Genomic DNA, 16,654 nt, shown 5'->3' on the forward strand with positions numbered 1-16,654 from the left:
CTCCTAAATTGGTGTTTTGATTTTGGTGTAATGGGCACTTTCCATGAATCTTGGGTATGCTGATAACACTTCACAGCACTAGATATGGGGGTTTTTGGCTTGTGTGTGCTTTGATACGGTATTTTAGTTGCCAGGTTAATGGAGCAAATAACAATGCTAAAGGAGTCCGATTTGGCATTGTGATGTGTCCCTTCCAGTCATGAGATGGGTGTGTTATTTACTATATCAAGCTGAAGCTGTAAGGATTTAATGTTTCCTTTTCCTTCTCTCTTTGTCGCCGTCTCTCCCCCTCGTAGGTGTTGGTGGAATGAGCGTTGCGTGTGTTTTGAAGAGAAAAGCAGTACTCTGGCAGGACTCGTTCAGCCCCCACCTGAAGCAGCACGCTCAAGATACAGCTAATCCCACCATGCCTGTTGTATTGACATCTGGAACAGGGTCCCAGGCTCAGCCACAGCCAGCTGCAAACCAGGCACTTGCAGCAGGGACACACTCCAGTCCTGTTCCTGGATCCATAGGAGTTGCAGGCCGCTCCCAGGACGACGCTATGGTGGATTACTTCTTCCAGAGGCAGCATGGTGAGCAGCTTGGGGGAGGAGGAAGTGGTGGAGGCGGCTATAATAACAGCAAACATCGCTGGCCTACTGGGGATAACATTCATGCAGAACATCAGGTAAAAAAAAAAAGTTCCATGTTTCCAAACTCAACACGTGAACACCTCGGGCTTCTGATAGATGCTTTCAATGATGCTTTTTAAGGCTTAAACTGGTTATTATTGTGCCGTTGGAATGGCAACAGTTGTGCTTTTTGTTTTCTCTTTCCAGGATTGCGAGGCCTCGGTAGTTATAACCTGAAACATTCTGCTCTTGAGGGTGTTGAAATCCCAGTCCACTCTCTGTGACAGTCAATGTGTGTTTGCAAAATCCATCATTCCCTTTATTGATTTTGTTTTTATTTTTTTTTTTTTTTTTTTTTTGTTGGATATGTGAACCAGTGTAGCAGTGACTGCTTCTGCTTTTCAGATCTGTTGCTGTAGTTAAATAATTCTTATGTAATGGTATTACAAAACTGCCAATGCATGTAGGTTGGGGCTTTTACCATTCCCAATATCGAAATACACAGTTCTGGAAGTTGCTGGTAATGTGTTTTCCTGGTTTTCTTTGCTTATTTGTCTTGGGTTTGGGGTGTTTATTTTTTTTTTTTTGATAGAATTGGGAAAGGAAGGTGCTGTTAATGTGCTTAGCTGAACTGAGGAGAGAACAGCCTTAAGGATGTAATGAAACAGTGCTTTTAGTAACACAGCAAACTTCTTACAGTGACTTAAGGTTTTAAAAGGGTAGTGGGCAAGATCATGTCTCAGTAGTAGTGTTTACTAGAAGTCTGTTGAGTACTTGTATTGTCGGGTGTGCTACGAGTTAAATGAGTATACGACTCACTCCAGCTTTCTGCCCCTGACCTGTAACTCGCTCCTCAAAGAAGAGATACACTTCCTCTGCTGAGGAAGCAGAACTGAAGTGTAAGCACATCTTAAAAACAAATGCTTCCCACAAATATTGTCACAGCAGCAGACACAAAAGCTTTTAGCAGCCTTTATGAATGTCTTCTGCCTCTAGTTTTTCAAATAAAACTGAGCAAGCCCTTGTTCCTCTGCTGTGCCTCCCGGGGGATATGTTGCCATCCAGACCATTTAAAAGCAAACATTGCAGTAGATTTTGCAACCTCACTGAAGTCAGTGTGTACATCAACAAAGAGGTAAACACAAGTGCCCTGTTAACTTCTGGAAGAAAAAAATCACATAAAATACTGTTATGTGTCCAAACCAGCCAGAAGAATATTGTTATTTCCTTATCTGGAAACACACTATTTAGTTATCACTTTAAAGAAAGTAGCTTAATTGAAATGAGATGTAGTTTTCCTATTAACTGCCCAAGTTTTCAAGCACTAAATGTAAAACTTGTTTCAAGAGACATTGATGGAAGAGATCTTAATGGTCTTTGAGTTGTGTAAGAAATAGAAAGTAAAATTTTCTTACTGAAAGGCTTTTCAAATAAAAGCTATCATGTGGTCTGGTATTGGAGATGTTTGGGCAGGGACTGCTTTTGTTTGGACATATTGTGGAAAGATGACTTCGTGAATTAAAATGAACATCATAAAGTTCTTAATCCATTTCTCCTCCAACTCATCACTTTCTTCTTTCTTTCTCTGAAAACCCCTGAAAGCAAAGACAACCAAACTCACTGCAGACTGAGGAGACAAGGGACTGGACATCCAAACCCTGCAGTCATTGAAAATTGTACTGCTATTTGAACTATTTTTTTACTCCATTCTTGAATAACCAGAACACTTAAACTTTTACTCAAAAGAATCCTGCCTGTTACAGAGCCTTGCCCTTATTTCAGAAGATGTGTTGCTCTTCCTCAGCTTTATTTTCTTCAGTAGCTTATGGAGTGAAATGATACTAATAAATTTATCACTTAATGAAATAAAAACTCATTAGCTTGCACTAGTTTAAATGAACTTTAAAAACAGCAACACCTGTATTCTTTGGAGGCAGAGCACTGCTGAGAGTGAACAGATACTATATACCCACAGGATTGAGCTCACAAGGTTGTGTGTGATGCTTTCTTTATTTTCCCCCCTTGTCTTTTGTGATCTGAAGCTCAAGAAATACTCACTATAATGTAATTAACGTTGTACCTTATCTGTTCTACTTCCTGGTGGCTGTTAAATCAGCTGTAGTGCATTTCTCAAACCGCCTGGTGTTTTGCATTCAGTGTGTATCTTTAAATCAATCTTTGTATTTTATTTCTTCAAAGTCAACTCTGAGATGGGAAGTAGCCCTTTTTCTTGTGTGTTTTAATTCCATACTATGTACTCCAGTGATTGCTGGGCAGTGTTCTTGTGTTTATTTGCTTTAGCCTTTCTTGAGTGCCTCTTTTTCCATGGTTCTCTGTTTGCCTCAGGCTTTTACTCATGGGAAGCAGAATGCAGGATATATGTAATCCTAATACTGCCATCCCTTTTGACTTTTTGGCCACTTCTGTATCTATTTCTTAAATTATAAAGTCCTTGAAGCACGAACTACTCTTAAGCATGCACAATGATTTAATTCAGCTTGGATTTAGCCTGGATAGAATTGAATTTGTCCTGCAGGAACAGAAGTGGGAGGAACTGCTGGGACATGCAGAGAGGTGGGGAATTATTATGGGTGTTTGCTAAATCTTAATTCCTTATATATACACTTGTATTGCTGTACTTTTGATTTTAGATTGTCAAAGAGAATGCAGTGAGGCCCCTTGCTTTGTTGCATTGAAGATTAGGAAATGGGAAGTTGGAAAAAATAATTATAGGGTAATATAGGTTAATGTCTGCTTAGAGCTTGGGAGGTCATAATTAAAGGTAGAGGGATTTTTTAAAATTCGTGAATCCCAGGTTCTTCTTTGTTAGGTATGTAAGCAGGCATCTGTCTCTGGTGATAATATTCCAGTGATTTTAACCAAATGATAGCATTTCATTATGTGTGATTTAATACCTATGAGTGTTGTGAGTCAGAACTTATTTACGGGATCCTTGCTTTTTATTTTTTATAGTACTGACTGTTCCTGCTTGCCATTTGTTCGTCATTCCACTGTTAGCTCTGAGAACTGGGCTGTGGATGGCTTTAGTAGGGATGACTTAAGACAAAGTTGCTATGCTCCCAAGGAAATAGATAACCTCCTCTTGTTGTGTATGGGAAGAAAATGCCAGTCCTTTTCATGTATTACCTAGGCATTTTCTCTTCCCTTTGCTTTTTCCCTTTCTTCCTCCATAAAGTAGAAGGGGGGAAGTTTTTTTTTATATATAAAACTAAGTAATTAAAGATGCTACTGTCATTTTGCACATTTAGCTATCAAAGATAAACCAGCCACACAAATAGCATACATTATAAATTCCTCTTTGTTCTTGCAGACACTGATGTAATGGTGAAATCAAACTTTTTTCTAGGTTGGAAGCTCTGAACTCCTAAGCAAACTTCCAGCTGTCTGCAGCTACAAATACTTAATCACCAAACTTCCTACTACATGGAAGACACTTCCATCAGCCAGGTCTTGGCTGCAAAATGAAGTATTCTCTTTTTATCCATGAAAGAAAGGAAGAGGAGGTTAAGTGTCAATGTCTGCCTGCAATTCTAAGGTTAAAACTGAAGAGGTTTAGGCTGTTGTTCATTTCTGATACCTGATGGCTCTACAGGCTGTTTGGTCAATTACACCAGCTGCACTGAAGTGACTTTTTGTTGTTTATTCTGGAATAAAAAAGTAATAAATGGGTAGAGATCAGAATCTTACTTCAAGTAGGTGAGTGAAGATGTAGGAGATGACTCCTGATGAATGATGGCCTAGGTTGTATATGTCTTGGTTGTGAGAGGTTGTCTATCTTATTAAAACCCCAACACCCATCTACTACTCCTGAGGGGAGTGAAAAGACAGTTGAGATACTCAGCTGGGAGAAGTTATCAACACTGAGCAGGCTTTCAGGAAAATTGGCTGGGTTTTCTTGGCTGGGGGTCTCTTGTGACTTGTGCATGCATGTATGTTCTTGAACTGGAGTCAAGAGAGTTTCTCTGGTGGTGGTCCCTCCTGAATTACAGTCAATGGATATACTTAGACTGCCTAAATTGCAGTTAGGGTAACAAGGGAGTTACTTAGTAGAAGCAAATGATTTTAGGCGTTTACTTTCTTTGAGAGCGTGTTTAATTAATAATTGGAGACAATAGAACTCTGCAGGGATCAGCTTGTTGAATGTGGGGAATTTTTCACATATAGTTGGTGAAGAATAGTGAGAGCAACAGGGCTGGGTTTTGTGCTTTTGGCAATGTCGCTGTGCAGCTTCTTAACTGGGAACTTGAATTCAAGTGGAGACAGAAGGTGATTCTCCTGGCAGCTGCCTTTGTGGAGCACTTCTTCTCAAACTGTGCTGCTTGATGCTCTGAAAGTGTCTGAATTTGACCATGTTTGACATGTTTTATGCCTGTTGTCAGGCACCCTGACCAGGCTTTACCTTGAAGCTGTGTTAGGGTCCTCTGAAAGATCCCAGAAGCAGAGGAAACAGAAGACAAGATGTTCAGTCTTTTCAAGTAAATCGCAGTTAAGTGACTGGTTAACTCTTTAGGACAGATCAGCCTATGCAAAGCACCTGGTGTACAAGGGCAACCGTGGTCCAAATAATCTGGCTTGTTGTCTGGGCTAGAGTTGAAGGCATGGAGGAGTCCTTGATCACATACACCACTTGATAGAACACATGGCTCTGTTCCTGAAGAGTGTTTTCTGATGTTTCATTAAACCTGTTGAATTTTCATGGGTACTTCCTTGTGTTACAGTGAGCTGGTTAGGGCTTATCTTAAATTGACACTGAAATGCCTGTGCCAACTTGATGCCCACATAATTTAGAACATATTATGTAGCTGAAATGAAATATCTAGTTGAGCTGATTTGTTGTGCAGAGATTTCTCTATAATAAAGGGAGTGTCTTGTGCAAGGGGAATTGCAACGTTTAATTTAGTTTTTCTGCTTTATGTTGCCCCTTCTAAATGCCTCCTGAGATAGAAGCAGCATGAGTAGATTGGCTTACTTGGGTATTTAAGATTGAGTATTGGAAATTCCTTCTCTTATACAAGGGAGAAAAGCCACCCTGAAGTCTTCAGGAAGTCAGTTTCGGAGTCGGCTTCCTCTGAGTCTGGGGTTTATGATCCCTGACAGGCAGGTGCAAGATACCTGGCTCTAGTTGGGATTGCACAAGTGACCTAACGTGTTTGCTCTGGGATTTCTCTGTGGTGTTTTGCCTTTGTGGCCTGCCTCTTTGCTGTGGTGCTTCCTCAGGAGGGCAAAGATAATTTCACACTATTGAAATTGCAAATTTCAATGCTTCAAGAAGACTTCAGGTATTTCAGTTAATATATTGCACCCAAGTGTGTTTTGAACAGAACTGTATCAGAGCATAGCTTCTGCTTGTTTTCTTCCACCCCTCTCTCCAACTTTGCTTTCCCCTTTATCAGCTCTTTTGTGGTTTGCTGAGTTGGTGTGACCTATCAATGCTTCTGCAGAACACGTTGTGATATTCATAGCGTTTTTGTAAAAGAGTGGAATGTTACCTAAGATAGAAGCCATATCATCCATCCACAGTGCCTGTTCCTTGCAGACTGGTACAGCATAGTTAATTTCAGCTGCTGATTGGAAATCTTCTCAACAAAGAGCTGTTCCAGAGCATTGAATCTTGTGTTGCTTGTGTCTGAAAACTGACTTATAGGTGTATGCTGAGGCAGTTTTTAAGCTGTCATTGCTGACTGATCTTGCGGGTCTGGGATGAACAAACTTGCCTTTGTGCAGATATCGTGTGGTGCTGTGCTCCTCACAGCAAGTGAGCTGCTCTCTGATATCCTGTTACTCCTCTTCCTTTGTTAATGGTAACTTTTGTCCTGGGGCATTTGTTTTTACTGGAAACATCTGGCTGGGTTACTTACCTTGTGCCTCAGACCTGGATTCTGTGCTGCGTAAAATTGGGCTGTTATTAAAGCCTGAGATGAGCCCTTGGCCCTGCTGCCAACAGTCAGCCTGGCGAGGGGCCACTCACCTCTGCTCCTGATCTTCCTTACACCTTTTTCCCTCTGAATTTAAATTTCAGGATATCAGAATAGAGGTAGGAGTCTGCCTCTAAGGAAGAGTCTTCCCAGGGATCAGACGAGCCAGATCTTAGTGTGGCCCTGAGTGCTCGCACAAAAGCATTTATCCATGCATGCTCCTGGGAAGCAGAAGACAGTTTTCCCAAGGTATTGCAAGCTCCAGCAGGGCAAAATTAAGGTTGCTTCTTCTGTAGCCTGTTAGTTTGGAAGTTTGCGCCCCAACAATGTGTGCCCAAGACATTGCAGAATAACCTAAATTCCACATTAATGAAGCACTTCCCTCAGTGAATAAAATCTGAGGAAAAACATAATTAGCTAACTAAGCTGAGCCATTCTGAAAGGCTGCCTTTCTTACATTTATTTCTGTACCCTGAATTGTTAATCATCTTGGCTAAATGCCATGTAAAGCATTAGCCAATCTGCAATTTCAATAGCTTTTTGCTTTGAATGCTAATGGTAGTAGCAATACTAATGATGAATCCTTTGCTACTAAAATAGTAGTTAAACCACCTAATCCTGTCTAATACTTGTGACTTCACATTCTTTCTTTACTGATTATTGTTATAGGAGAGGACTAAAAATAGTGCTGTAATCAGTTGGTGGAACAACATATTTTAACCCTGGATCTAGTTGTTAGTGGCAAGCCTGTTGTTGACAGTGTGAGTGCTTTTCTTACTGTCAGCTGGTAAATACCTTTTTTTCCTCTCCTATATACTACGTGTGTGTTTGTGTGTGTACACAAGGTAGATACCTTTTAAAATAAGGTGCCATGAGAGCTGCTCAAACCAGAGGAACACAGGCAAGCTCCCACAGCTGAGTAGGACACATTTCTTTCCATCTTAGACTTGTAAACCATTGGTTAATTCAAAAAGCTTTAACAACTTGTGAGTACGTAAATCAAGTGCTACAAAGTGGCTGCTCACCCAGCCATATTTCTTTTTTTCTTTCAATTCTAAGGATGTTTTCTTCAGGCAGCAGCCTGAATGTTTTTGGTGGTTCTTGTTTTTATTGTCTGAAGACTGATGTTCCTGTAGTAATGTTGACCTTTTTTTGAGGAATGTTTTACGAGAAAATAGAGGTAGTTGGTGTTTTTACCTACACAAATTCAGCAAGACTTAAAATGTGGAGGCCTAATGGATGGAAACTTTCCACGTCACTTGGCTTTTCACACTTGCAGAGTGCATGAGTTAAAAATAAATATGCAAGTAATAACCACACTTTGAGGTGCTCTAGGTAAGCACTCATAATGTCCCTGTGCAAACAGGAGAACCTGCAGACTCTCATCTCTTGTCTTCTCACAAGCAACAAATAAATGTTCATCTTAGGAGCTCAGAAGGCATGACATTTTGATCTATCCTGACATGTGTAGCAGTAACACCATTTCCTATGTTACTCTGTGGGGTTGGGAAAGCAGAACGAGTGGTCTTGTAGCAAGGTCGTCCCATCAAGGTTGTACAGAGCTTGTTAGTGGGCTCCCTTCAGGCTGGCTGGGGCACAGCACAGGCAGTGCTCCCCATGGACTTATGGTCCCAGCACCCAGCCCCTGACAGTGCTTTTGTTTGCCAGGCTGGCAGATAAGTTTAGGTGCTTCCCCCAGAATCCCTTATGGTATGTGTAGGATACCCAGGAGTTCATTTGCTTGGCTGGCATGACTGGAGGCTGCAGTTGGCCCTGAAATTTACTATAGATCAAAGAAATTTTGAAAACAGCCATTTACATATTCTAGCTTTGCAAAATCCAGCCTTTTCAATGCCCATCCTGCCTCAGTTAGAGCAGGTGATGTCTTGAGGGCTTTGCCTCCTGGTCAGAAGTAGAATATGGGGAGAGGGGTTGTGGGAGAGCAAGTTCTCTAGTGTAAGGGGTGGTCAGCTGGGGGCTTGATAGATCCTGGCATAAGAAAATGCGGGGGAAGGGGAAAAGCAGCCTTGGGAATAGAGCTACTTGGGGAGTGGTGGTAGGAAGAGGAGAAAAGGAGATGCTGGAAAGCTGAGACTTACAGAAGCAGCCTTCTAGTTTGCATTGGTTACCCTATTTAACATAATTGGCTTAATAGAAATAGATAGTTTAAACTCTCTTCAGTCACTGTTACCACTAATAAATGCAGGTATTCGATCTGTTTAATGTTGGCCAACATCAAAAAATAAAAGTAATAAACCCTTTGGCTTCTTGGTGCACTTCTAGAGACAATTTTTTACATCATCAGGTAGAATATTTCTCAGCTGCTTATTTCTCACCTTTTTCTTTTTTTTTCCAGAGCACTTTCTAGTTTGTTTCTTTGGTTGCTTTTTCTCCTAAATGTTTTGCTTTCCCCCTTCAGCCCCCCATTACTTGGTTTAATTCTACCTGTCCTTTGTCTTACTGGGAAACATCACTTGCATAAGGAGGAAGAAAAAATCCTTTGTGATGAAGAGTGAAATTTAGCCTTTCATGGTTTTGCTGTGTGTCTGTCTAAATGAATATAAATTCTACACAAATGAGGAATCCTTTATATATATATATAAGGCTAGTGTATAATCCCCTTGAGACGCCTGCAGACCATGAAATGTAATTCAGCATTACACTTTGGCTTTATATGTAAAGGTCATATTACCAACCATATTTGCTTAATATAAGGTGTTGTATTAACACTGATTGTTGACATTAATATTTGCTTAAAACTACAGTTCAGCTACCTAGCTACTGGCTACGGGTTTGGTAAAAACCCTGGGATTATTCTAGAATAAAAAAAAGGTACTGGAAATGTGAAAGTAAATATACTGTTACTCTCATGTTAATTTGTTACATCCTTTAAATCACTGTTTAGCAATTGTAGGGACAGTTCAGGGCCTCAGTTCCTGTTCATTTAACTGACTGCAGAATTCCTTTTGACAAGTGCCATTTAGCCCTGTGGGCCTTGTTTGCTGGGTTAAAATTAACTGGTGTTTGCAGTGCAGTGTATCCAGTCAGGTGCTTGGGTTGATTGCTGCTTTCTGTGGGCATGCTGGTGCTTTTCCAGGTTTCCCTGCTCATCCTTTTTTGCTTTGCAGGTTTCCAGCACTGGGACATCAACCTCTGTTTTGGGATGACCTGTCAGAGGTGTAAGAGAATAGGGTTTGTCCTGGCCTCTCCAAGTTGTTCCCTGCTCTTAAAAATCACTCGTATGAGTGACTCAGACCCTTGGGTCTCTGGTGATGCCTGGGATGATCACCTGAGTCTGCTCTGCTCTTCTGTGAGAAAAAAACTTCTGAAACTTCTGAACACTGGCTGTAACAGTGTATGTTTTTGGGGAGGCTCAGAGGCAGGGGAGAGTGTCTTGTCTGGGTTTGTGCTGTGGTGGGTGAGCAGCAGGCCCAGTACCAAATGGTACTGGTGAATACATCTTTAACTGCTGGAATATTCCCTTCAGTTTATTTGCTTTTAGTTATATAAATTCCAAAATGTTCCACACAGGCACAAGGACTAATGTCTGGGTGGATTTGGGACCAGGAGAGCATTTGATTCTGAGCTGCTGTCATTGAGTTTGCAATGGTGAGACCCTCTAATCTTATTCAAAAAATAAATATATCCTGTGTAAGATGGCTACTTGACATAAATTAGCTGTGAGCTGCTTGAGGGGTTGGAAGATCCACAGTGAATGTTCAGTGCAGAGTGGCTGAGAAGCTCTTCTGCTGCGTGGGAGGTAGAGTTTTGAAAGTGACTGTTGACCTGGGGAGAAATTGGTTGGTATTGCAGTCTGCAGTAGATGAGAGCAGAAAGCATGGTGTGTTTTATCCTGTCCTCTCTAAAATGGGCAGTGGGTATCTGCTCTTGAAACTTGGAAAGGTCTCTGTAGCCTCAGCATGAGTGGGGCCAAAGGTTCTATTGAGGAGACCAAAAATGAGATGAGGAGGTCTGACCTAGAGAGTCTGCAATGAGTGCTGCAGCTGTCTCTTGCTCTATCATATGTTTTTCAGAGCAAAGGTGAGAACTGGTTAGGAAGGCTTTGAAAGACTGAGCTGCCTCCAGGCTTGGTGAAGTGCTCCCCTGGGTTTGCTCTAGCGTCTCCATAGCATGCTGGCCAAATCTGTTCTGTGGTGGGCGCTGCCACCCTGCAGGCAGGAGGCTGTTTCTGAGCCAGTGAAGTGGCTGTGAGCTGGAGTGTGTTACAGTGACACACATTCATATATTAGCGTGCCTGAAAAGTACTCTTCTTGAATGAGATGTTCATTAATTTTGGTGAGATTTACATAATTCCTGAGTGCATACACAGCATTTAATGTGAAAGAGAAGAATGTTCTTAGGCAATTAAATTGCTTTGTAACTCTTGTTCGGTAGCAGTGATGTGCAGAGCCTGAGTTTTGCTAAGCAGGCTTTAAAAGCAAGCTTGCTGGTTGTTGGTGCTATTAGAAAGGACAAGAACTCTTGACAAGAAGGTAGGGAGGTCTGGTCCTGGTAGGTGCTGAGGCAGTGCACTCTGCATCTTGCCTGCCTGGAAGTGACTGAAATGGGTGTTTGAGGGGTGCTGCTGGCTGAGAGCAGGAGTCAAGTTTTGTTGGTTCACTTCATGTGATTCCTGATGTTTCTCAAGATCATCTCTTTAATTAACTAGATAATCATGGGATCATTTGAGTTGGAAAAGACCTTTAAGATCATCAAGTCCAACAGTTAACCCAGCATTGCCAAAGCCACCATTAACCCATGTCCCTCAGCACCACACCTATGTGGCTTTGAAATCCCTCCAGGGATGGAGACTCCACCACTGCTCTGGGCAGTCTGTGCCAGAGCCTGACAAGAGGAATAAATTATTCCTAATGTCCAATCTAAACCTTCCCTGGCACAACTTGAGGCCATTTCCTCTTGTTCTATCACTTGCTCTCTGGGAGAAGAGATTGACTCCCCCCTTGCTCCAGCCTCCTTTCAGGCAACTGTAAAGAGCAAGAAGGTCTCCCCTCAGCCTTCTTTTCTACAGATGAAACAATCCTAGTTCCCTCAGACACTCCTTAGAAGGCTCATGCTCCAGACCCTTCCATTCTTCTTCCTCCAAAGAACCAGGTTGTCATGTCATATCCAGATGTGAGGGCACTTCTTCATTGTGCAGCCAATTTATCTTGGCATTGTCTTCTGGATTTCTTTAAAAACTCAGGCTCAGTGGTGAACCCAATTTTATGGTAATTGAATCTCTTTGATAGTAGTACTCATCTGTGAATAAGTTATCTTTCTGTGGACCTCCTTGCTTCTAGTGTTTACACCATTGTGACTCTGCTCTCCCTGTCTATGTTCATTATAGGTCAGTGATTGTTAACAGGAATAGATCCTGGTGAGGTGGCAGATCACCTATATCTAATTATCATTCCAGAGTATTGCCTGCCTTTTGGAATGCTAAGGTGTAGGAAAGTGACTTTGGCTTCGTGTGATGCTGTTTCAGAAACTGTTCGTTCTCCTTTCAAAAGGAAATGGGAGCCCTGTAGTGTTTGTGGACACTAGAAGACAACTAGGTGAAAGAAGAGTTGCTATTTGATATTATGGAAGTGGGGAAATGAGAAGAGAACCTTTTGGTTCAGTCTTTGAAAACTGAATAATAAACTGGCCTGTATTACAAATAAATACAGCAAATTGTGGAGATACAGGAACTATGTGACTAAGAGAGGGCCTCAAAATTGGTGGATATGTTTGAGCATACAGTGCCCCAAAGTAAGGCATGAAAACCTGATTTAGAAAATGTTTTTATCCATCATTGTTAGTATTGGTGTAAGAGAGATTATTAAGGGTGGGACTTAAATATCTGTGATGAATAATTTCTTCCATTGCCTGATGTCTGATAGCAGATAAAGAAACCAATATTATTTTTTCTACTTTTAATAGTTATTGGGATAAAGTATATTTGGGAAGGAGATGGAAGCAGCTTTCTATGGTGTATCATTTATCTGGGAGGACAGGATGGCAATTTGCAAGCTAGGACATGTTTGAAGGACACTTCTGTCAGACCCTTACCAGAGAAGTGAAAATAATGGTGTGGTTAAACCAACCAGGTATGAAAGAGCTGAGATGCACTTTGCTGTAAAGTTAATCCTCCTTTTGGCTTTTACCACTCTGTTTTGGTCTCTGTATCACCTCTGTAGTTATTAATTATCATGGCATCATTGGAAGACAAACATGCATTTCCACATTGGAAGCAGACAGATGGTCAGCACTGGGGAGGGCTGTGTAGCTTACTGGGCTGTACCTCTTGGAGAAACAAGAATTGCTGTGGTTTCTGTTGGAAGATCATGAGCTTGCATTGAAGGCTTTGACAGTGCTGAAAACTATGTCCTTGTTACACCAGCTCTATCTTCTCCACCAAGAATTCAGGCCAGCATGGGAGCACAGCTTCGTGTGTGGATGTGAGTCTCATATTTGTGCTGTTGTAATTGGTCTAACAAGATGACACGTTTTTCTACTCAAGACAAGTGCTTAAGCAAGACATCTGTGAAAATGTTCTTGCATCTAATGTGAACAAATAGAAGATGCATTTTTAAAAATACTCGATGGCCACCTAACATGCTGAAGTATCATAAAGAAGGGCGAGAGGGGCTGAGAAGTAGAGGTCATTCTTGGTCAGAAGCTGCCTGTGTGTTCTGCACGGGACTTTCACCAGGGACCTGAGTGTGACAGGGGCTGTGAGGGGAGCTCAGCCTGGCAGCAGGGAACTGCTAGGGCTGGGGTGTGACCAAAAGAACATACATATGTCTCTGAATATCCTTTTTCTTTATGCTAGGAATGTATCTTTCTTGCAGCTTTGTCTTGAGGTTCCCATAGCACGAGATCCACCTTTGGGAGTTTGGTTGGGCCAGGCTGGGGGACATGTGCTAAAGCAGCCTCTGCTCCTGCACCAGCACATCCCACAGCACTGCATGGCCTGGAGCAGGGCCATTGCAGCTGCACCTGTGGTTTGCTGGGACATTGCTTAAACAGGGAGAGTAATGAACATCACTCTTCCTCAGATGGCTCATGGAAATAATAATTTGCTGCTGTTCAGCTTCTGTGGCTTAGCACATCTGAGGGTTTCCATAAGTTCAGCTTGAAATTCTTCACAGAAGAATTTGGTCTTATTAACCTCTATCTCACATGAGGCAACTGAGCTATCTTTGCTGGCAGATCAGGGATGGGGTTGACAGCAAAGGAAAGTCTTTGGTGTTGCTGTAGTTTCTGGAAGGTGCAGTCCTGCTTTTAGTCTGTGTGTTCATGGTGGATGTGATAAGCGTCAACACAGGAGGTGGTAAGACTGAAGTACAACTGAAAATAACTTTGAACTGAGATAAAGTAATGAGAGGATACCTTATTTTTAAACTGTGACTGGCCATTGAGAATTTGTAAATTAGATAAATATGTATTAGGTAGTTTAACAATGTTACTAATCTTTTGCACGGTAGTATTGTCACAGAATAGTAGAAGAATTCAGATCTGATTAAACAATTGTAACAAAGTCTGGACTTGGTTCTGCTGGAAGTAGTGGCATGACTATCAGAAGTCAGGGTTAAGGTCAGTGAATATGCTTACAGCACTGGCCACTGGCAGGGTGGTGCATTATTGTCTAAAGCAGTTTTTGGGTTTTTTTGTCCTCTAAGTCACCCACCAGGTTCCTTCACTTGGCCTGGAAGGGGCTGTGTCCAAATCGCCTGCAACATCTTCAGTGGTGACATGACCGAACACTGCATATTAAAAAGTCCCTAAAGGACTATGGTGAATAGAGGGTGTGGATTCCTCATAAACAAGTGTTTACAAACCTGCTCTAGCAGAAAGTTGTATCAGATCTGTTGGGTTGCAGGGATTGTGTAAACATTGAGTAGGAGGTGTGTTGTATTGCTTATGTGCCATCGTAAGTGTTTGTGGCTGTTGGAATAAGCCCTGCTTTGATACAGGTGTGTTACCTGAGGAGAGCAATCATTCAGTTTGAATCTCAGCACGTGGTTGAACCTCTGTGCTTTGTCCTCAAGTCCATAGTTGTTTTCTTGGTTTTTTTTTCCCCTTCTGCTCAATGGCTGCATCTGTAAGGACTTGTCCCGATGAGAGACATCCATGTAACTTGAATGTAACCTTGCCAGTTTTTTTTCTAGAGTCTATACTTGATTTTCACCTGAAGGGAAATGTTTCTGACTCGTTGCTTATGCATTGACTTCCTCACTAGAAATCATGCAACTCGCTGTGAAATATTAGTGTCTCCAATGTGCTTAGCAAAGGCAGTTGCATTTAGACTTTGTGTGTCTTAAAAGTAATTGCTAGTTTCTCCTTTTCTGTCTATGTATAAATCTAATGCTATAAATGTTTTAGCTTCTGGAACTCTTAAAGGTAAGTCATCCTTTGGAGCTCAGTAACCTTGTTACATGCTGTAATATGGAATGTAACTCTCAGTCTGTACCAGAAAAATTGCTGTAAACTGTTATGAAGAGAAACAAATACAAGCATTTCCTCATTTAATTTTCTTGCCCATCTGTAAATAGGTGCGTTCCATGGATGAGCTGAATCATGATTTTCAAGCGCTTGCTCTGGAAGGACGGGCTATGGGAGAGGTAAGTGAAAAGCCTGCAGAAAAAAATCTATGCATTTTGGGGGGAGGAGGGAAAGAAAGAACAGGTTTTATGGCTGCTGGAATGATTCTGAATTTGAAAGTTCTCCATTATGTCTGTGAAGTGTGTGTGTGTGCTTTAGCAAAATAAAAACCTGTCAGGCTGGAATACATCTTAGTAGGAGGAACAGCTAAGCCTTCCACCTGTTGTGTCATCAAACAGTAAAATGGTGGTTGTAAAAGAACAGTTAGAAATATGTCTTGTGACAAGTGTTTCAATACTTGTAGCATGTTTATTTTGGGATCCAGTGATCTCAGACCCCATAGTATTGGGAGTTTAGTCGTTTGTCATTGTCTGTTGCCCTGTTTCCACTCCTGGCCACCTTTAGGCTCTTGTCAGAAAGCACAGGACTGTGTTTCACATTTAAAGTAGCTGGGCAATGTAATCAGGGGCTGCGCAAGTGATAAGCACTTCGGACAGGTCAAAAGGACCAAGCAGGAGTTGTCAGATAACAGCCCTTCCAGTTCTAACTTGATAAAAACCTTTTGAGGGTTATTTTAATCTCACAACGCAGTAAGGAGGTGTCAGATCTGGGGGAGATGGCCACTGGGTCTCTTTGAGAAAAGAGAATTTACTTATTTTTAGGGTGACTTGAAAGAACAGCAAGTTACTGTAGTTGGGCTGTGGTAGGTTCCTGAAAGCTGGCTGTAAATGCTTGGATTTCTTTGTCTTATTCCCTTTTATAGTCAGTCCCTTTAGAAGCTTGTGGGAGAAGAGATGAGAAAATCATGTTTTGTAGGAGGATAGTAACATACAGCAGGTCAGCTCGATATAGGTCTGTTGTTTTGGAGAGCCTTGCTTTTTGATTCCTGTCAAGTTCAGACTGGCTTTCTCCACGTTTAGTCCACCCTAGGTTGGTTTTCTCTGCTCTTAGTCCATCCTATCTCTGTTACCTGGTTTATGAGCCAAGTTAAAAAAATAATAATAAAAAATCCCTAGAACCTAAAAATTACTGTTTTGGAGAAGACAGTGAACCAAGACTTGCATGGTGGGATTCATAGGCAAGTGCCCTCTCTCAGGTGAAGAACCTCAGGGAATTCATGGTTCTTGCAGCTTAGCTTCCCTCCTCAAATTCCTTCCTTCTCTGGAAGATCACAATACTGAGTTGTGTTTTGATTAGAGAGTGCCTGATAGGAAAATCTTTCTCTAGGTTATATTAACCTACATTGGGTCTGTTGACTAAAAGTAATAGCATGCAAAGGAGAAAACATGACATTAAAAATCCATCTGAAGTGCTGAGAAACAGCTGATGTGCCTCCATATGAAGCATGCCAGTGAAATGATGGGAGTGTGAATGTTCTGTGAATATTCTTTTTTAACATCTCACTTACCCAAGACATTCATTTTCAGACAGTGAGCATACAAGCTCTTTGAAAACCTATTAGAAGTAAGTACAGCACTTGTTTTGTACTTACTGTGGCATTAGGTCATGTTAGCTTAA

General features: G+C 41.6%; 1 protein-coding gene across 5 annotated transcripts in view; it reads left to right on the forward strand.

Annotated features, from left to right (window-relative positions):
- The first annotated feature begins 302 nt into the window (after nt 1-302).
- The window catches only part of PUM1 (pumilio RNA-binding family member 1), a 78,186-nt gene continuing 61,834 nt past the window's right edge, over nt 303-16,654 (forward strand). For 3 of the 5 annotated variants that reach the window (XM_009995153.1, XM_009995154.1, XM_009995156.1), the window contains exons 1-2: nt 308-670; nt 15,088-15,156. In XM_009995153.1, coding sequence (XP_009993455.1) covers nt 308-670; nt 15,088-15,156 — 432 coding nt within the window. Of the gene's footprint in view, nt 671-15,087; nt 15,157-16,654 lie in introns of all 5 variants that reach the window. The other 2 variants (XM_009995155.1, XM_009995152.1) reach the window with 1 other exon arrangement.

The sequence above is a fragment of the Chaetura pelagica genome, unplaced genomic scaffold, assembly GCF_000747805.2.
Source record: "Chaetura pelagica isolate M959 unplaced genomic scaffold, ChaPel_1.0 scaffold273, whole genome shotgun sequence".
NCBI classification, from domain to species: Eukaryota; Metazoa; Chordata; class Aves; order Apodiformes; family Apodidae; genus Chaetura; species Chaetura pelagica.